The sequence below is a fragment of the Pongo abelii genome, chromosome 19 (assembly GCF_028885655.2).
Source record: "Pongo abelii isolate AG06213 chromosome 19, NHGRI_mPonAbe1-v2.0_pri, whole genome shotgun sequence".
Taxonomy (NCBI): Eukaryota; Metazoa; Chordata; class Mammalia; order Primates; family Hominidae; genus Pongo; species Pongo abelii.
Genome location: NC_072004.2, coordinates 43,050,070 through 43,071,338, shown reverse-complemented (window position 1 = coordinate 43,071,338; position 21,269 = coordinate 43,050,070). Strand labels below are relative to the sequence as shown.

At 52.5% G+C, this 21,269-nt stretch overlaps 2 protein-coding genes across 4 annotated transcripts in view; one reads left to right on the top strand and one right to left on the bottom strand.

Moving 5' to 3' along the window:
* The window catches only part of SEZ6 (seizure related 6 homolog), a 51,088-nt gene extending 32,541 nt beyond the window's left edge, over positions 1-18,547 (top strand). The window contains exons 4-17 of one of the 3 annotated variants that reach the window (XM_024234866.3): positions 3,501-3,696; positions 9,309-9,494; positions 12,486-12,654; positions 12,788-12,954; positions 13,567-13,761; positions 13,987-14,125; positions 14,238-14,434; positions 15,325-15,519; positions 15,928-16,119; positions 16,225-16,422; positions 16,710-16,748; positions 17,001-17,118; positions 17,207-17,309; positions 17,490-18,547. In XM_024234866.3, the coding sequence (XP_024090634.3) occupies positions 3,501-3,696; positions 9,309-9,494; positions 12,486-12,654; positions 12,788-12,954; positions 13,567-13,761; positions 13,987-14,125; positions 14,238-14,434; positions 15,325-15,519; positions 15,928-16,119; positions 16,225-16,422; positions 16,710-16,748; positions 17,001-17,118; positions 17,207-17,309; positions 17,490-17,519 (2,124 nt within the window). In that variant the 3' untranslated portion in view covers positions 17,520-18,547. Of the gene's footprint in view, positions 1-3,500; positions 3,697-9,308; positions 9,495-12,485; positions 12,655-12,787; positions 12,955-13,566; positions 13,762-13,986; positions 14,126-14,237; positions 14,435-15,324; positions 15,520-15,927; positions 16,120-16,224; positions 16,423-16,709; positions 16,749-17,000; positions 17,119-17,206 lie in introns of all 3 variants that reach the window. The other 2 variants (XM_024234865.3, XM_054536568.2) reach the window with 2 other exon arrangements.
* PIPOX (pipecolic acid and sarcosine oxidase) overlaps positions 1-21,269 on the bottom strand; it is a 107,312-nt gene that overhangs the window by 84,101 nt on the left and 1,942 nt on the right. The gene's annotated exons all lie outside the window — the stretch shown is intronic.

Here is a 21,269-nt window from a genome sequence, read left to right as displayed (position 1 = left end):
TTTCCCAGCTTTACAGACTGCTAGGAGCAAGGGTGGCTGGTGGGAACTCAAATCCCAACATCTTAAAAAAGCCAGGCCAAGCCAAGACCCACCTCCTTGCTAAACCTGGGGGGGCTGGAGCTTGGGAATAAAGATGTCTAGATGTTATTTCTACAGAAGATGCCCCCATGAAGAAGTTGGGAGGATAGGGAGCTGCCTTGTCTCAGCAAGGCAAGACTGCCTAACCCCTATGTGACCTTTTGCAAGTTCCTTAGCCTCTCTGAGCCTCTGTTACTTGTGGGTATTTTACCACCTATCTTATAGAATCGTGGTGAGGATGAAAAGCACCTAGTACAAGGCTTGACACACTCTATGATGGCAATTGTTGTTACTCTGTTGCTGCAGCTTCTCTCTGGTCCCAAAGCAGCAAGATCAGGAACAAGAAGCTAGAGGTCAAGCCAGAGGTATATGAGGAACTAGGAAGAAAATACAAATTAATTTCTAGTAACACTTCTCTGCCTTTGCTTTCGTGGTAATTTCCCTGCAGTGAGCATCCTCCCTTCCTCCTTCTCCCAGTGCTCCTCTCTTCAAGGCACTCTGAGACCCACCTGCTTCAGGCGCTTTCCCTGAGCCTCTGAGCCCTTCGCTCTCCCCCCGAGGATTCCTGCTGCCTGCATTCAGTGCCACTTAAGGCAGAATTATATGCTGCCTGGCATCTCTCGATAATTACAGATTCCACGTGTGTGAGTCTTGTTTTCCCAACTCTAGAATCACAGAATCTCCAAGTTTGAAGGGACCTCATCCAGCCTCCGCCTGCTGCAGGAATTCCCTGAGGAATGTCCCCAGCAGATGGTCAGGCAGCCTCCGCCCAAACGTGCCTGGGTGGGGAGTTTCTCACAGAGAGGAGACGCCTCGGCCTCCAGCACCCTGCCTTGAGCCTTCTCTTCAGCCCAAAGACCCACCAGGTCTTTCCTCTCAGGCAGGGGTAGGGACCTCTCCCTGCGCAGCTGCCCCTTCTGGAGTCCCCAGGGCACATCTCTTCTCAGCACCCAGTCTGAGGGGCCCTGAGCCTCGCAGCAGCCATCTCCTTGGACCTGGCTGGGCTCAGCATCCTCTATGCTTCTCAGCTCACAAGTATCTGATGGGGAATGTCCCTCCAGCAGCCCACACATTTACTCTTTCCACACGTCTTTGTTGAGACTGGCCAGTGAAGAGGGCACTGTGAGCCAACATGCCACCCTGGGCTTTACCAGCAAGATAGGCAGGGGCCAGTGGGGAGAGTCTGAAACAGAAGGACTGCCTGGCCTAGCCTGGGAGGCAGAGGATGCGGCCCTGAGATCTGAAAAGATGACCAGCTTCGCCAGGAGAGGAAGAAGGGAAGGCATTGCCCCCTCAGAGTACCAGATGTGGATGCCCAGGGGGCAGAAGTGAGGGGTGGTCTGCGGCTGCAGTGCACATTAATGAGGGCCGCAGAGACACTGGCACCAAATGTGAGCTGGGCAGTTTGGACCTTGTCCTCTGGGCAATCTGAAATCAGCAGGACATGAGTTGGGGATGGGAAGTGTGAGACAGACAGAAAGCCATTCTCAAGTGAAAAATAATGGGCAGGAGGTAATTAGGGCCAGGACAGTAACAAAAGGATAGAGAGGAGGAACCCATTGGAGTATTTGGGAAATAAGACTGGGAAGGATTTGGTGACTTACTGATACCACCTAACCATCCCAGGTGGTCAACCCTTGAAACCCTGCTTCAGAGCAACATGGTAGGAACCTTGAGCCCATGTAGATCAGTGCTTTTGAGTTGCCCGAGGATCCTATTAAAATGCAGAGTATGCTTTAGTGGGTCTGAGGTGGGGTCTGAGATTCTGTATTTCTTTTTTTTTTTTTTTTTTTTGAAATGGAGTTTCGCTTTTTTGTCCAGGCTGGAGTGCAATGGCGCGATCTCGGCTCACCGCAACCTCCGCCTCCCAGGTTCAAGCGATTCTCCTGCCTCAGCCGCTTGAGTAGCTGGGATTACAGGCATGCGCCACCATGCCCGGCTAATTTTTGTATTTTTAGTAGAGACGGGGTTTCTCCATGTTGGTCAGGCTGGTCTTGAAATCCTGACCTCAGGTGATCCACCCGTCTGGGCCTCCCAAAGTGCTGGAATTACAGGCGTGAGCCACAGCGCCAAGATTCTGCATTTCTTACAAGTTCCCAGGTGAGGCTGATGCTGCTGGTCCAGGAACCACATTTTAAGCAGCAGAGAACTCCACTAGTTCGTTTTATAAAATGAGGAAACTAAGTTCAAATAGCAGCATATTTGTCCAAGATCACATGGTTAGGATGAGGTCCCAGATCTCTGGGCTCCCAATCAATCCAGTGTTCCTTCTATCAAGCCATGCTGCTAATTTCCCTCTGGGCAGAGTCCGTCCTTGTCTAATCCTTGTTTGCCTGAATGGAGGCATGGAGCCCAGAAAGACGCTCAAGGGACTGAGGGCCTGAAGATCAGCGTGGTAGCAGAGGAGACTGTGACAGCCAGGGGAAAGGATCGGAGAAAGAGGCTCAGAAAAAAGAGAGAATCACGATTGACATGCGGAGGGGCGTGGTGTAAGGCCCAGCTGACAGTTAGCAGGGGCCAAGTTGGGCAGGGCCTTGAGGGCTAAGCAAAGAGTTCGGACTACATATTATCGCCTTCACGGACTCAATGGGGAGCCACTGGAGGACTTAAACAAGGAAGCACCATGATCAGCAACAGATCTAAGACTGTTAGCTGGCTATAGTTCAGAAAATACTGCTGTAGAGGGAGGAGTGGGTTAAGCCCTACAGGCAGGACGACTGGCCAGGAGGCTGCTGCAGTGATCTAGGTGCACAGCAACGGCGATAGGCTGGGGAATGGCAGTGGGGATGAAGAGTCATGAACAGATTTGAGATCCGGTTGACAGGACTGAATGACTGACTAGGTATGAGGGAGGAGGCAAGATGCCAGTTTCTGATTTGGACACCCAGGGAGATAGCGAGATCATTCCCAGGGGAACTGCTGGCTGGGGGAAGACAGTCACCTAGCGTGAAGCAGGCTGGGTGTGAAGCATCCAACAGGGATGTCCAAGGGAAGCTGGGCACATGGATCTGATATTTAAGACCTCATACTGCTGACCAGGGCCTCGGACACCATCTGGTTCAATACACCTACCCCATCCCTACTTTACAGATGAGAAAACAGAGCCCAGGGAGGGGAAGGACAGGAAGCAGTTGGTGTATCTGAAAAGCTTGGAGACAGAAAGATGTGTTTACAAACCCCAGTTCTGCTAAGAATCTCTATGTGACCTTGGATAATTTACTTAATCTCTGAACTTCTGGTCCTGTCTCACACTGAAATGAGCAACTCCTGCACTGCTGAAGTGCCCAGCTCAGGGCCTGGGGGCTCCGATGCTCAAGGAGCATTGAGGATTGATCTACCCAGGGCCTGCAGGATCCTGAGGGCGGCAGGATCCAGGCAGCAGGAAGAAGTCTGACTACTTTGCTTTTCTACTCCACCGACAGGTCCAGAATATCAGCCTCCGGGAAGGGGAGACAGTGACTGTGGAAGGCCTGGGGGGGCCTGACCCACTGCCCCTGGCCAACCAGTCTTTCCTGCTGCGGGGCCAAGTCATCCGCAGCCCCACCCACCAAGTGGCCCTGAGGTTCCAGAGCCTCCCACCACCGGCTGGCCCTGGCACCTTCCATTTCCATTACCAAGGTAAGGCCTGGGTAGTTGAAGGCGGAACCAGCCCAGACTCACTGCCCTCCTTGCTGGGGAGGGGGGTCGCTGTGCAATTACATCCTAGAGGGAAGGAGCAGAGAGGGGCTAGTGACACATAGCACGAATGTCCAGTGAAGCTCTGGACAATTGGAGGTAAGTATCGCGTATCCGAAACCTCCAGGATCTTCTCTCTTCCACCCACCACCCTGCAGAGAGCTGGTCTTGACTCAGGATCAGGTAGCCTCTAGGTGTGCCCGTTGTCCCTCATTCATTCATTCAGCAAATTTTCCTAGGCACCTGCTCTTTGCCAGGCTTGTGTTGGACACTGGCAATGTCAGGATGCACCAAGGTCCTTGTCCTCAAGGAGTTCTTTCTCAGGAGGAGGCAGACACTTAAACAGGCAATAACAATAGAAGCCCGAATGCAAGAGGGTGAAGGTCAAAGGGATCTGACAATGACCATCTGGAGGTCTTAGCTGCCAGACTGCCCTTCCTGAACTGTCTCACCCACCTTGACCTGGCCCATGCCCCAATCAGCTCAGAACACCTCTGGAAATAAGGGAGCAGCATGATGTAATGAAAAAAATCACAGACTCAGGCAATGGGCAGATCTGTGTTTGAATCTCCTCATTGGCTGTTGACCTTGGACAGGTCATTTGACCTCTCTGACCCTTCTGCTGTAATATGAAACCAAAACACCTACCCCACAAAGTCATGGTTAGGATTAAGCAAAATGGTACATGTCAAGTGCTTAGCACATGCTTCATTAAGGAAACCAGTATTACATGAATGGCAGGATGGGAAAGGGAGGAAAAGGGGCTCAGGACTTTGCCGCTCTCTCAGCTGTGTCCCTCCTACCCATCCCCCTCTCTGAGCACAAAGTCAGCTTGATCCTTTGCATGGGTTAACTAGTTGAGACTAGGGAGAACTAATAGGGAAATAATTGGTGTGAACAATCAAGGGATTGTCTTGCATTGTCATGGACCACTTCTGCGGCCCTGCAGGGGACAATAGCCGGGCAGAAGAGCCAGCACTCTGGAGATGGGGCTGCTTGGAACCCCACCTAAGGAGCACTCACCCCACCCTCACCCCTCCACCCAAACTAAGGGAGCAGTCTGGCATAGCAGCAGGGAGCCTGGAAGTGGATGGGACTGCAGAGTGGCTTGGCAGAGGCAAGGGGCCAGCTGAGGCAAGGGTGAAATGTCTGGGCGGCCCAGCTAGCCTCCCTAATGGCTCATCAATCCTCCCTGGCAGCAGGCATAATTTCATGCCATGATAACCTTCTCTCTTGCTGCAAATTCCTTTGCACAAAACTCCGGACCTCCTCTCTGTCGGGCCAGACAAAGGTGGCTGAATGGCAGTGAGCTGGAGGCCCAGCAAGGGGGAGCAACCTCCAAGGAAGGGCTGGAAGAGCTGGCCTGGTCCTGCCTCCTTCTCAGCTCCCAGAAGCCCTCCCTCGTCAGCCCAGTTTTTGTCAATGATCAGCTCTTGCCTTAATGAGTGTAATTCCCCTAATTATAGGCTGTAATTAGCCCTGATCCCAGAGATGGGAACAGGAGGAGCGTGTGCTCACACGCGAATCTCCGTGGGCTAGAGAAAGAGGGTGCCAGAAGAGGGGATGAGGGGCCTAGTACCCACACCTGTGCTGGAGCTGTCCAGGCTGATGTTGGAGGTCACAAGGATGAGCCCTCACAAGGGCCTTATCGCAGGACCAAGTTCCAACTCCCCTCCCACAGCCTCAGGCAGGGTGGGGGAGGCAGACGGCCCTGACAGACATCCCCCCTCCTCCATCCTCAGCATTCCTGGCACTGGACTTGGCTCCAGAAACAGACTCCAGTGAGAAAATAACTCAACAGATTGCAGCGATGCAGGCTCCCCGGGAACGGTTGTCATGGCAACGGGAGGAAGCTCATCCTGGGAAGTGATACTTTAACTACTATGGAGTCTGGGGGCTTCATTGTCTGCCCCCAGCCTCCCAGTTCCAGCCCAGTTCCACCCCATTCCAGCCCAGTTTCCTCATCTGTGAAACGAGGGCCCTCCCTTACTAGAGTGGTGATAAGAACTCAAAGGGGAAGATGTAAGGGGAAATGCTGGGCCTGAGCCTGGCTCATGGTCTAGACCCCACTAGGCATCAGTTAACCTCTTAACCTCCTCCACTCTGGGCGTGGTGCCCCACACCCCTTTCCCTGTCCTATCCTGGCCTGAGATCTCTCCCCAGGTCACTGTGAGTGGCTGCCCTGGACAACCACCCAGAGCAGGCTTGTCTGTTACTCTCAGATTTCTCCGACCCCTGAACCCAAGTTTCTACTTCAAATGGGGAAGCAGGTGGGGTGGTGGTGGAAAGCAAGAAGGCTTCAGAGCCCAGGAGCTTCAAGTTCCTGGTCTAGTACTTCCTTGCTGTGTGATGAGGGCACAGGGTCTCTCTGAACCTGTTCTCCTCATCTGAAAATGGGCTAATAGCCCCTACCTTGCCTGCCTTTCTCCCAAGCATATTGTAGACATCAAGAAAGAAGAGTGTGAAGGCATTTTAGAATCTGGAAAGTACATGCAGATGTGAGGTGCTATTATTAATCAAGATTACAAACAATAACAGCAGGCTGATGTCTTAGGCATTTGTTCAGGAACTGCACATATGTTTTCTCACTTAACCTCCACAACCTTGGATGTAATACTGAAAATGGGTGGATAAATGAGGCAACTGAGGCACAGAGAATTTAGGTAACTTGCCCACGGTGGCACAGCACATAGGGAAGAAGTCTGCATTCAAACCCAGGCAGTCTGACCCAGAGCCCACCTGCTAAGCACTGCCCTGTACTGCCTGCCAAGCACAACTAGCCACTTACTGACCATTCTCTCCAGAGCCCCGCGAGAGACAGAAGAGGGGCAGTTCTCCTCCCACTTTCACAGACATAGTAACAGGACAGGTGAAAGTCATAAAACTCAAATTTCTGGACCCTGGTCTGCCCAGAGACAGCCTCTTTTTCTTTTTCTTTTTAATGGGGGGAAGAAAGAGAGCCCATTTTTCTATTCACACAAAGGCACCCAGGAACAGAGGCCTTGCATGGACCTCTCCTCCCAATTTACCTGATACCATCAGTGGGGCTGCCCCCTACCCCAAGACCCAAGTTCTTCAGTCTAGACAGTCCTCACTTTTCCTACCACCCCAAGGGTTATCAGGCTCTGTAGCACAAGCCTCTCAGCCTCTCCTTGACCCCTCCAGGCCTTTGCTCTCACCTCTTAGACGCAAGCCAGGATCTTCACTTTTTTTTTTGAGAGTCTCGCTCTGTCACCCAGGCTGGAGTGCAGTAGCGCAATCTCCACTCACTGCAACCTCTGCCTCCCAAGTTCAAGCGATTCTCCTGCCTCAGCCTCCCAAGTAACTGGGACTACAGGCGCGTGCCACCATGCCCAGATCATTTTGGTTTTTTTTTTTTTTTTTTGTATTTTTGGTAGAGATGGGGTTTTACCATGTTAGCTGGTCTTGAACTCCCGATTTTGTGATCCACCTGCTTCGGCCTCTCAAAGTGCTGGGATTACACATGTGAGCCACTGCGCCCAGCCGGATCTTCACTTTTATTTTATTTTATTTTATTTATCTATTTTATTTTTTGGGATGTGGAGTCTCACTCTGTCGCCCAGGCTGGAGTGCAGTGGCAAGATATCGACTCACTGCAACCTCCATCTCCCAGGTCCAAGCGATTCTCCTGCCTCAGCCTCCCGAGTAGCTGGGATAACAGGTGCCCGCCACCATGCCCAGCTAATATTTTTGTATTTTTTTAGTAGAGATGGGTTTTTGCCATGTTGGCCAGGCTGGTCTTGAACTCTTGACCTCAGGCCATCCGTCCGCCTCAGCCTCCCAAAGTGCTGGGATTACAGGCGTGAGCCACCGCACGGGGTTGATCCTTTTAGCTACCACCCCAGCTTGACCCCAGGATTGGGATATGCCAGATTGTTTTGTAGGATTTGCTGCCACCATTTGGTCAAATTTGGTATGACAATTCCAAAGCTACCAGCTTTCCCAGGGCAACTTGCTCTTCCCCCAACTTCCATGAAGGTAGTGCACTGCCTCCCTACCCTCGTCCCCATCTTTTTCTTGTTTGTTTGATGTTGTTTTTCGAAACAGGGACTCACTCTGTCACCTAGGCTGGAGCGCAGTGGTGCAATCATAGTTCACTGCAGCCTTAAACTCCTAGGCTCAAGCGATCCCACTTCAGCCTCCTGAGTAGCTAAGACTACAGGTACACATCACCATGCCTGGGTATTTTTTAAACAATTTTTATAGAGATGGGGACCTAACTATGTTGCCCAGGCTGCTCTCGAACTCCTGGCCTCAAACAATCCTCCTACCTTGCCCCAGCCTACCACCATTCTGGATTTTGTTTGTTTGTAAGTTTGTTTTTTTGAGATGAAGTCTCACTCTTGTCCCCTAGGCTGGAGCGCAATGGCACGATCTTGGCTCACTGCAACCTCCACCTGCCAGGTTCAAGTGATTCTCCTGCCTCAGCCTCTCGAGTAGCTGGGATTACAGGCGCCTGCCATCACGCCCGGCTGATTTTTGTATATTTAGTAGAGATGAGGCTTCTCCATGTTGGCCAGGCTGGTCTCGAACTCCTGACCTCAGGTGATCCGCCCACTTCGGCCTCCCAAAGTGCTGGGATTACAGGCGTGAGCCACCACTCCCGGCTGTTTGTTTGTTTTGAGATGGAGTTTTGCTCTTGTTGCCCAAGCTGGAATGCAATGGCACGATCTCGGCTCACCACAACCTCCACCTCCCGGGTTCAAGCCATTCTCCTGCCTCAGCCTCCCCAGTAGCTGGGATTACAGGCATGCGCCACCATGCCCGGCTAATTTTGTATTTTTAGTAGAGACGGGGTTTATCCATGTTGGTCAGGCTGGTCTCGAACTCCCGACCTCAGGTGATCTGCCCGCCTCGGCCTCCCAAAGTGCTGGGATTACAGGCATGAGACACCGGCCCGGCCACCATTCTGTTTTTAAAAGAAGTCCATGGCCATTGGCCTCAAGCTTTTTAGCATTTCTCAGTGAATACTGGGAAAGCCTTTACTGTCTGATTTCAGTCTTTGCTGCTGCAATTCATATTTATTCCCTAAAGGAAAAACAGTATCAACACTTTACATCAGTATAGGTTTTTCAGTATTTCAAGTGCTTTCATGTCTACAAGTCATTCAATAGGCATTTCTTGAAGATATATTATCATCTGGGTACCAGAGATACCAAGCTAGATAAAATACTATCCCATTTCTTCTCACAGTAACCCTGTAGGTGGGCTGGGATTTTAAACCTCATTTAACAAATGAGGAAACACACACACACAAAGGTTAAATAACCTGCCTAAAGTGTCATAAAGCTTGAGCCAGAACCTAACCCTTCTAATTTCCAGCTCTGTGTCTGCTCCACTAACCAGCCCAGGCTGCTGGAAATATCATTGGCACCTTCTAGGGAGGAGATTGGAGTTGTTTTGGAACTCCTAGTGCTTCCTCTGGCCCCAAATGACACCTCCAGGAAGACTGAGGCAGACCTCCCCCAACCAATGGCCCAGCTCCCACCCCCACCCTGCACACATACACAGTGTCGCCCATTCTCTGTTTGCAGCCTATCTCCTGAGCTGCCACTTTCCCCGTCGTCCAGCTTACGGAGATGTGACTGTCACCAGCCTCCACCCAGGGGGTAGTGCCCGCTTCCATTGTGCCACTGGCTACCAGCTGAAGGGCACCAGGCGTCTCACCTGTCTCAATGCCACCCAGCCCTTCTGGGATTCAAAGGAGCCCATCTGCATCGGTGAGTGTCCCCAGGGGAAAGGGCTCAGTGCTGAGCAGAGAAGTGAGGTGGGGGCTCATCCCTGCTCTCTATTGCTGTCTGCCACTTTCATTTGCTCTTCATAAGGAAGCCAGAAAATGGCCATGCACCTCAGTGGCATTCATCCAACCTGCACTTACTGAGCATCTGCCAGATGAAGGCACCACAGGTATAAACAGCTGAATTAAACAGGGACTCTGCCCTCAAAGAACCCACATTTCCAGGAAAGGGGAAAGGAGAAAGCACAGAGGTCACCAATTTCCAGGGCAAGAAGTAAAAAGCACCAATGAAAAGACATAAAGTGACCTGGGAGGCGAGGGCGCAATCATTCTTAGCTGGACATTTAGGAGGCTTCCTAGGGGAGGAGGCACTGCCGGTTTGACATTTAAATGGAGAGAACAACGTGGGCAGGGACATAGAGGCAGGAAGGTGAGAGTGTTTAGGGACACAAGACAGACAGGTTTGGCTGAAGCCTGAGACATGTGGCAATGGAAGGGCCTTGAGTGTCAGGGCAAGATACAGGCTGAGGAGCTGTTGAAGCTTATGAGAAGGGAGGGGCTTAGAATTCCTCAGGAGATGACTGGGAGGCCAGCCAGGCAAGACAGTTTGAACTTAGATTGTGATTTGGGGAATGAAGCAGAGGGAAGTTCCAGAAACTGATGGGAACTGGGAAAAGGGAAAGAGGACTCCCAGTTCTGGTCCTGAGTGATCAGGTCTGGGATTGCTGCCAATGAAAAGGGGCTTGTTGGAGAAAGGAAGATGCAGTGTTTGGTTTGCAGTATGAAAGGCAACTTGGGCTTTTTTTTCTTTTCTTTTCTTTTTTGAGACAGAGTCTCGCTCTTTCACCCAGGCCAGACTGCAGTGGCGCTATCTCTGCTCACTGCAAGCTCTGCCTCCCGGGTTCACGCCATTCTCCTGCCTCAGCCTCCCGAGTAGCTGGGACTACAGGCGCCCGCCACCACTCCCAGCTAATTTTTTTGTATTTTTAGTAGAGACGGGGTTTCACCATGTTAGCCAAGATGGTCTTGATCTCCTGACCTCGTGATCCACCCGCCTTGGCCTCCCAAAGTGCTGGGATTACAGGCGTGAGACACCGTGCCCGGCTGGGCTTTTTTTTTTTTAGTGGGTATGGGCTTAGGCTTTTGAATCTTTTTTTTTTTTTTTTTTTTTGAGATGGAGTCTCCCTCTGTCACCCAGGCTGGAGTGCAGTGGCACGATCTCCACTCACTGCAACCTCCTTCTCCCAGGTTCAAGCAATTCTCCTGCCTCACCCTCCAGTAGCTGGGGTTACAGGTGCATGCCACCACACCCAGCTAATTTTTTTGTATTTTTAGTAGAGATGGGGTTTCACCGTGTTGGCCAGTCTGATCTCGAACTCTTGACCTCAGGTGATCCACCTGCCTCGACCTCCCAAAGTGCTGGGATTACAGACTTGAACCACCATAACCAGCCATGAATCTTATTTCATTCTATAAATTCTTCCTGGGTGCCAGGCACAACCAGAGTTAAATAACACAGACGCATTCTCAGCCCTCGAGGATCTAGCAGGGAGGTTGGCAAGCAGCTCAGTGCAGAGGATGCTACAATAGGAGTAAAGGCAGAGTGGTGGAGGAGCCCGAGGGACAGAGAGCTACTCCAAGATGAGAGAGGAGGCAAGCAAGGCTTCCCAAGGAGACAGCATGGAAGGATTTCAGAAATATTAGTTTGGGAAAGTGGGGTGGATTCCTGGAACAGCATATGCAGAGGTGTGCAGGCATGAAATAGCACAAGATAGTGAGCACACAGTGAAATGTGCCTGAAGCAGCGGGTATGCAGGGAGAGGGGACTGAAGCTGAGTCTAGAGAGAGTTGGATTCATAAAGGGCTTGAACACCATTTTCATCTTTAACTCTATCCTGAGGGTAATGGGGAGCCACTAAGCAATTTTAAGCAAAGCATGGGGCATGATCAGCTTTGAAGGGCAGTTCCATTCTGAGACCAAGCCAAGGCAGATCTGTCCTTTCTGCAGAGAAGAAACTTGCCCCAGTCCCCTAGGAGCTTTACTAGGTTAAAATATTCTGCTGCCTTGAGCATTTGGAGACAAAGGTCCTGTGTATTGGTCATGGCAGCCTGGTCTCTGAGAGTCGGGTAGGTCAGAGCTATGTGTCCGGGAGAGGAAAGCACTGCCTGGAACCAGCCATACTCCTCTTGCCTGAGGCCCCCTCTCTGGCCTCACATAACCGCCAGGAGTTTGTGGCCAAGTAACCCAGCAATCCTCACAGATAGCCATAGGCAAGCTGTTCAGTCTCTCCTTAGAAAGAGAGGACAGCCCCAAGCCAGTGGGGTCAGCACTAGAAAGGTCAGTCAGCCCAGGAACGGCAGTGGTAGTGAGGCCGGGTCGATGGCATGCACATCAGGTGTTTCCCGCCAGGATCTAGTGCTAACCCCTTTTTACATTCATTCACTCATTTTACTCAACCAACACTGAACACCAACACTGTGCCTGGCCTGAAAAGACCTGGTTGCTGCTCCAGGGGGTCCTAGTTAAGGGACATACCCAAACAACTGATTTTAGGAAAGTGGCATGAGGTAGAAGTAGCAGATGTATCCAAGAAGGTTGAAGCCCACAGTAAGGGCTTTAATAAAGTCCACCTAGGGAGAATCAGCCTTCTAGAGAAGTCAGCAGAGAGGGAAAGTGACTTACCTGGGCACACAACCAGGCAGTGATACATCTACCCACAGTCAAGAGAGTTGCCCTGGTCAGTCCCAGGCGTGTGAAAGGTTAGGCAGCAGGATTCTGGAGCTCAGGCTGCCTGGAGATGCAGGTTCACAGGGCTAAAAGGTTGACCTTCAGGACCATGAGGGCCAAGATGGCAGGGAGGCAAGGTCCTCGCTTCTCCAAGCAGAGGATACAGAGCTGGGATAGGGAGGAAGGCATGTTAGGCTGCCTGGGTTCAGGCAGGGGCCTAGCGTACGTCCTGTCCTGGTCTTACAGCTGCCTGTGGCGGAGTGATCCGCAACGCCACCACTGGCCGCATCGTCTCTCCAGGCTTCCCGGGCAACTACAGCAACAACCTCACCTGTCACTGGCTGCTTGAGGCTCCTGAGGGCCAGCGGCTACACCTGCACTTTGAGAAGGTTTCCCTGGCAGAGGATGATGACAGGTGAGGGGCTGTCCTAGTGGAATGGGAGTGCCTGGCCTGGTAATACCCTGCTGGAGAGACACTACCCAAGCCTGGGGTCACACCCCGTCTGGGTCAGCCACCAGCCTACATAGCTGCCACTCTCCTGGTTCAGGCTCATCATTCGCAATGGGGACAACGTGGAGGCCCCACCGGTGTATGATTCCTATGAGGTGGAATACCTGCCCATTGAGGGCCTGCTCAGCTCTGGCAAACACTTCTTTGTCGAGCTCAGTACTGACAGCAGCGGGGCGGCTGCAGGCATGGCCCTGCGCTATGAGGGTGAGCCTGCTGGGGCCTCACTGGGGGTGGGGGGTCCAGGGGGATGGGCTCAGGCCTAGGGTCTTTCTCCCACACCCTACCCCTCTCTGCCTCCATGCTGTTACTCCTTCCAAGTCAGCCCCTGCTCACTCAGTACTTAGGCCCCGTTTCCCTGCCCCTCTCTTTGGGTCGGGGATCCCTACCCCAGCTTTTCAGGAAACCTCTGCCTGGACCCAGGCCCTATGGTCCAAGGGAATAAATTCTCCAGATTTTGGAAAGCAAAAAAGGCCTCAACCCTTAAGAAAGAATTGCTGTAAGAGACATTCTAGAACCATTTATGCATGCATGCATTGATTAATTCATTCAAAAAACATGTATGGAGTACCTTCTGTGTACTAAGCACAAAACCAGGCACTGGGAAGAGGATGGTGATCAAGATGGCCTCCTGAGCATAACAGGGATGGATGCTCTTGGCTGTCCCTCCTCCATCACCTTCCTGCTCCAACCCCGGGACATATATTTGTCATTCGTACCCAGGAAAAGAAAGGCTCTGGGGAGGGAAGTAGGGGGATGCTTGCCCACTGTGTTTAATACCAGTCAAGGCTGAGCTGGGCTGGGCCCTGTGGTTTACAGCCTTCCAGCAGGGCCATTGCTATGAGCCCTTTGTCAAATACGGTAACTTCAGCAGCAGCGCACCCACCTACCCTGTGGGTACCACTGTGGAGTTCAGCTGCGACCCTGGCTACACCCTGGAGCAGGGCTCCATCATCATCGAGTGTGTTGACCCCCATGACCCCCAGTGGAATGAGACAGAGCCAGCCTGCCGAGGTCAGTAGACACCAGTGGATGGGCCCGCCAGGCAAAAAGCAGGGTCATACCAGGGGAATAGCAGCAGAGCCCGGGACCACAGGGGCCCTGTGATATGCATGGTTCAGGCTTCCTCCAAGGAGGAGGTGGGGGGTCCCAGCAATTGGTGGGCACTCCTGCGGGCAGATGGTAAGCAACACCATGGTAAGCTGGAAAAGACCCTTCTGGGCCTCCCCTGCCTTCCAGCCGTGTGCAGCGGGGAGACCACAGACTCGGCTGGCGTGGTGCTCTCTCCCAACTGGCCCGAGCCCTATGGTCGTGGGCAGGATTGCATCTGGGGTGTGCATGTGGAAGAGGACAAGCGCATCATGCTGGACGTCCGAGTGTGAGTGCCTACCGGGTCAGGCCGAGCCAACTCCTGAGGTCTGGGGATATTCCTTGTTCAGCCCATCCTCGGGCCCCCAGGCCGGCTCTGCCCTGACGCTCCTCCTTCACAGGCTGCGCATAGGCCCTGGTGATGTGCTTACCTTCTATGATGGGGATGACCTGACGGCCCGGGTGCTGGGCCAGTACTCAGGGCCTCATAGCCACTTCAAGCTCTTTACCTCCATGGCTGATGTCACCATTCAGTTCCAGTCGGACCCCGGGACCTCAGTGCTGGGCTACCAGCAGGGCTTCGTCATCCACTTCTTTGGTGAGCTTGTCCCTACCCCACTCAGAGTGCAGACAGCAAGCCATGGCAAGTCAAAGAGGCCAGGGCAGTGAGGTGCCTGAATGCTGTCTCAGACAAAAGGAAGCTGGAAAAGCACCAGGGATCACCTGGAGGAAGCTAGTCCTGTTCTCCATCTGCCCTGAGGGGGGGCCAGAATTCTATAGTGGCAAGAGGGGTTTGGGTAGGCAGCAGAACAACTTTCTTTTTCTTCCTTTTGTTTTTTTTTTTTTCTGAGACAGTTTCTCTCTGTCACCCAGACCATGGTGCGAGCTCTGCTCATTGCAACCTCCACCCCCTGGGCTCAAGCGATCCTCGTGCCTCATCCTCCTGAGTAGCTAGAATTACAGGCACACGCCACCACGCCTGGCTAATTTTTGTATTTTTAGTGGAGACAGGGTTTTGCCATGTTGGCCTGGCTGGTCTCGAACTCCTGGCTTCAAGTGATCTGCCCACCTCAGCCTCCCAAAGTGCTGGGATTACAGCTCTGAGCCACTGCAGCTGGCCAGAACAACTTTCAAGCAAAAATGGGGGAACTAAGGAAAGGTGCTGGCTTCTATCTTTCTGACAATCTTTCATAGAAGTGACAGTTTCCCTCACCCTACCTGGCCCCATCTCTCAGGCCTAAGGAACTGGTCAAGGTGCTTTTGGAAGTAAGGCCAAAGCTTAAATGGTAACCCTGGAATCTAGGAGACAGAGCAATGTCAGAGGCAGTCAAGGAGGGGCCCTTGAGCAGGGAGGAATGGATCCCTGAGGCCGCCCAGGACAGTCTAGGTCCAAGACAAACTAGCAGGAGCCAGAGTGCCCTCAAGGTGAGGGGGACAGTCACTTTGGTGCTGGCTGAGGGCCTGCATCTTGTGCCTCTGTGCCCCCAGAGGTGCCCCGCAATGACACATGTCCGGAGTTGCCTGAGATCCCCAATGGCTGGAAGAGCCCATCGCAGCCTGAGCTAGTGCATGGCACCGTGGTCACTTACCAGTGCTACCCTGGCTACCAGGTGGTCGGATCCAGTGTCCTCATGTGCCAATGGGACCTAACTTGGAGTGAGGACCTGCCCTCATGCCAGAGGGGTGAGTATACCTGTTCCCCATGCTCCCCTTCCCAACACAACCTCCAAACCTCTCTCCTGGATTCCGAACCAGACTGTAGCTGTTATTAGCTAGTATCCTCAAAGTTCCTTCACCTCTTATAGCCTCAGTTTCCTCATCTGTGAAATGGGGATGATACCTTTTCGTGGGGTTATCAGCCACGTACTCTAAGTATTTCATTCCTGGTAGATGGCCAATCAGTGTTTATCGAACCTAATAGATGGGAAGGGGACAAATGGGGGGACACACCAGCATAATGGTAGGGACAGATACATAGTGGGTAGACCCATATGACATGAAGAAGTTAGCTGGCCTGGAACAAAGCCAGGGTGGACTGGCCTCTGCTTAGTTCTCCTTGGGCTACTTCTCTCCATCATCCCCTACCCATAGTGACTTCCTGCCATGATCCTGGAGATGTGGAGCACAGCCGACGCCTCATATCCAGCCCCAAGTTTCCCGTGGGGGCCACTGTGCAATATATCTGTGACCAGGGTTTTGTGCTGACGGGCAGCTCCATCCTCACCTGTCATGATCGCCAGGCTGGCAGCCCCAAGTGGAGTGACCGGGCCCCTAAATGTCTCTGTAAGTGTCAATTGAGTAGGAGGGAAAACCTCTAGCTGGAGATAAAAGATGCTGCCCTGGAGGCCAAGGGCATGACACCCTCACTGCGCTCTGCCTGCTTTGCAGTGGAACAGCTCAAGCCATGCCATGGTCTCAGTGCCCCTGAGAATGGTGCCCGAAGTCCTGAGAAGCGGCTACACCCAGCAGGGGCCACCATCCACTTCTCGTGTGCCCCTGGCTATGTGCTGAAGGGCCAGGCCAGCATCAAGTGTGTGCCTGGGCACCCCTCGCATTGGAGTGACCCCCCACCCATCTGTAGGGCTGGTGAGTGCCCTGTCACCCCTCAAAACCCTCCCTGGCCTATAGAGCTGCTCTGGCAAAGATGTCCAATGTTGAGAACCAGAACCACCTGCCCATGCCACCTTCATGTTACCCTTGGTCTCCCCAGTCTCTGCCAGATCCTTCTGACCTGGCATCACCAAGACAAATGTTGGAGTGGCCTCTCCTTGGACAAATCCTTCCCATGATCATCCCACTACCTCCTCTCCCTGCCTTAGTGGTTTGGCCCATTGGGCTCACCCACTGCCCTTGGCCCTCCCCTTTTGTTCCAGCCTCTCTGGATGGGTTCTACAACAGTCGCAGCCTGGATGGTGAGTCTCCACCCTTGAGGGCCAGAGAAATGGTCTCCCTGGCCCTGGTTCTCACAGCTCCCAGGTCATGGGCTTCCCAAGGAGGGAGGGCAGAGAAAGAGAGAGGTTTGGGCCTAGCAGGATAAAAAGCTCCTTTCCTGCACCCAGCCAGCTAGAGGGAGCTGGTAGCCAGATGCCCTTTGGCAGAGGTGACAGAATATGGGCTCCAGGTGACAGAGACCTCTGCTCCAGTCCCACCCTCTGTATCTTCAGTTGCCAAGGCACCTGCTGCCTCCAGCACCCTGGATGCTGCCCACATTGCAGCTGCCATCTTCTTGCCACTGGTGGCGATGGTGTTGTTGGTAGGAGGTGTATACTTCTACTTCTCCAGGTGAGTCTGGCTTCTCTTTCTGCTCTGCATACCTGCATACCTCACTCCTACCCAGTGCTCCTGACTTGCAGGCTTCTCTGCCCCACAGGCTCCAGGGAAAAAGCTCCCTGCAGCTGCCCCGCACACGCCCCCGCCCCTACAACCGCATTACCATAGAGTCAGCGTTTGACAATCCAACTTACGAGACTGGAGTAAGTAACCATGCCAGCCTTGCCACCTTATCCAAGACCCAGTTCTTTGCTTCTTTGGGCAGATAACCCTGAGGGTCCTGCCAAGCCCTCTCACTTTTTCCCTTTTCCTGGGGAAGGTGAATTATGGCCTGGCAAACCTAATACAAGTTTCCAACTCCCAGCAGTCTCTTTCCTTTGCAGGAGACGAGAGAATATGAAGTCTCCATCTAGGTGGGGGCAGCCTAGGGAAGTCAACTCAGACCTGCACCACAGTCCAGCAGCAAGGCTCCTTGCTTCCTGCTGTCCCTCCACATCCTGTACATACCACCTAGGAGGAGACGCCACCAATCCCTCAAGAAGTTGTGCCCTTCCCCGCCTGTGATGCCCACCATGGCCTATTTTCTTGGTGTCATTGCCCACTTGGGGCCCTTCATTGGGCCCATGTCAGGGGGCATCTACCTGTGGGCAGAACACAGCTGGAGCACAAGCATCAACAGCCAGCATCCTGAGCCTCCTCATGCCTTGGATCAGCCTGGAACACACGAGCAGAGCAGGAGTACCTTTCTCCATATGACCACCATCCCGCCCTGGCATGGCAACCTGCAGCAGGATCAACTTGACCATGGTGGGAACTGCACCAGGGTACTCCTCACAGCGCCATCACCAATGGCCAAAACTCCTCTCAATGGTGACCTCTGGGTAGTCCTGGCCTGCCAACATCAGCCTCTTGGGAGGTCTCTAGTTCTCTAAAGTTCCGGACAGTTCTGCCTCCTGCCCTGTCCCTGTGGAGGCAGTAATTCTAGGAGATCCTAAGGGGTTCAGGGGACCCTACCCCCACCTCAGGTTGGGCTTCCCTGGGCACTCATGCTCCACACCAAAGCAGGACATGCCATTTTCCACTGACCACCCTATACCCTGAGGAGAGGGAGACTTTCCTCCGATGTTTATTTGGCTGTTACAAACATCTTCACCCTAATAGTCCCTCCTCCAATTCCAGCCACTTGTCAGGCTCTCCTCTTGGCCACTGTGTTATGGGATAAGGGGAGGGGGTGGGCATATTCTGGAGAGGAGCAGAGGTCCAAGGACCCAGGAATTTGGCATGGAACAGGTGGTAGGAGAGCCCCAGGGAGACGCCCAGGAGCTGGCTGAAAGCCACTTTGTACATGTGATGTATTATATGGGGTCTGGGCTCCAGCCAGAGAACAATCTTTTATTTCTGTTGTTTCCTTATTAAAATGGTGTTTTTGGAAAAAAAAAAACAAGCAATGGCCAGGTGAATGATGCTTTCTTGGAGGGACAGGAGGTGGGACATAAATGGGATATGGACTTCAGGACCAGAAGGCATGCTAGACCCACCAATCAATCATCTTCAGATTTTATTTTATTACTACTGTTTTTGAGATAGGGTCTCATTCTGTCATCCAGGGTGGAGTGCAGCGGCTGGATCACGGTTCTCTGCAGCCTCGACCTCCAAGGCTCAAGTGATCCACCTCAGCCTCCTGAATAGTTAAGACTACAGGCGCAGGCCACCACACATGACTAATTTTTAAAAAAATTATTGTAGAGACGGGGTTTTACTATGTTGCCCAGGCTGGTCTCCAACTCCTGGGCTCAAGTGATCCTCCCACCTCAGCCACCCAAAGTGCTCAGATTTTATTTTAAAAGAAATTATTACGTGCAGTTGAACAGGGTCCCCTGTCCCAAAAGGGACAGTGCAACAGAGAGCAGGCGAAATCAGAGGCCCCAGTGGCTGGTGTTGCAGGGATGTGGGAGCCCAGGAACACCACTGCACATCCACCCAATGCCTTATTTCCTCCTCTTTGCCAGGTCCAGAACTACAGGCTGGCACACTCCCAAATCCCTTCTCAATGCCACTGATGCCCTTCTCAATGCTAACTAGGCTCAGGAAGTCTGATGCATCTCTCCTTCCCCTTATTTCTAAGTAAGGAAGGCTTGGGAAATTAGAATAGGAAACAGAGACTGATCCCCGGAACATGAAGCCCTAATCTGGCTTGGTCTTAGAAAACCCTTAGATTGTCAGGAGCAGTGGTAATGCAGCTTAGGGGCTTGGATCCTAAGTTAGGCAAAGGCCCTAACCGTGGCTCTGGAAAAAGGTGGCTGGGAGGATCTGCTTAAGTTTGCCCCTTCCCTATGGGCCCCAGCACCTACCAAGATGGAAAGTGCCCAGCGTTGGCCCCCAATATGCACATTCCATGCTGAGAGGTGTGCCCTGCATTGCTGCTCTCCAAGAGTAACAGCAAGAGGCAGGCAACAGGAAATTATGGGAGCTCAGAAACCAGTAGAGAAAAATCCATGAAAGAAATAATAGCAGCAACAGCACCTTCTGCTTCTACAGTCTTCCAAAAGGGAGGTCTTGACCACTCATGCTGCCTACCCCTGGCTCCAGCACAAGCCACCTTGAAGGATGGAGAAGCTCTTGTCCATGCAGAGTGCAGTGCCTAGATTAGCCACCAGAGGTCACTTCCAAAGGCGTCTGTATCCCACCTGCTCGCCCCTCAATCCCCCCTCAACTGTCAGGGCGGGAGCTCTCCAAGGTGGCAGCATTCCTTGGCCCCACTGGCCTAACCTCATCCTCCAAGTTCCAAGAGGAAGATGTGTGAAGTTTCCCTGGCTCCTGTCAACAGAGCCAAGTCTTATTTCCCTCATTAGCCCATAGTTCCTATTATCAGCTGCAACTGATGGTGTTGATCAAAGCAAAGCCTTGTCCAGTGGATGGACGCCAATGGCTTACTTACCTGTTCCATAATGCCTTCAGGTTGACACAGCAGCACAGCTGGGCCCTGAGCAGTAGGAAAACAAGCCAAAGAGAGAGGGCACATGAGGTTCTAAGCTCTGAGAGCCTGTGACATAAAACATAGCCATAGGAGATAGAAAATCTTGCCTCTTTCATACAAACAATCTAGCTCAGCCCTCCCCTCTCTGAGGGCCACATCTCTGGTCCACAGCTCCTGAAGTTTATTGTTGGCTCAGGATGGTAGAAAGCAGAAAGCAGCCAATTCAGATGACATTCTCCACCCCACCATTCATGACCTTATCATTCTTTCCAGGCACCAAGAGGGTCATCAGAAAAGCGAAAAGTCAGGAAAACAGAAACCTAAGACTCCATACACTGACATCCGCACTCTATCTAACTCATCCTCCTTACTGTCCCCAAAGCAAGCATAGTAATTCCTTAGACACAGTCGACATGGTGTAATGGACAGTGTCTGGCTTGAAAATCAAGAAATCTAATTCTTAGGTCTGCCATAAATGCACTATGTGACCTAGGCAAATCACTGCGCCTCCCTGTGCATCTGGAAACGAGGGGATTAAATCAGATGGTCTCTAAACCCTTTCTAGTTTTACGACTCTGAGAATGCTAAGTGTCCCTTAACATTAAAAGTGGGCCGAGCACAGCTACGAAGCGACAATTCCAACTAAACCCCTAGTGTCAAGAACAACGATACAGTTCTCTTCTACACTGCTTCATCCACCATCAGGCAGCAATAACCAACCGCCCATCTCTGACGGCGATACCAAGGGGAGGAGCGGGCGCCCTGAAAAGGAGCATGAATCCCCGCCCAGAATGCGAGGCGGGCCCTCAGACTACAAATCCCGGCATGCAGCACTAACGCTCTCAAAAGTATCCCTTCCTGGCCGGCAAATGACTCTTTCCCCCGGTCTATCCTACCATAGAGTGCATCGCACGCACATGGAACTACAGCTCCCACAATCCATCAGACCTATCGCGATTGTTGCTCCCAGGATGCAATGCGCCCCCGTTCGCCCTTTAGACCCTTTGGCATTGCAAACTGGGAGTTGGAGTCCGGGGTATGCAGGTAGCTGGGCGTTGTCAGGATTACAAACTCTCCACTTTAGGCTTCCTCTTGAAGAGCAGATCTCAGGGACAGTGGTGAAGAGAGGGTGGTAACGGGCAGGCGGAACTCTCCAGTGCCACCACCACGCAAGGCAGGGATGCTC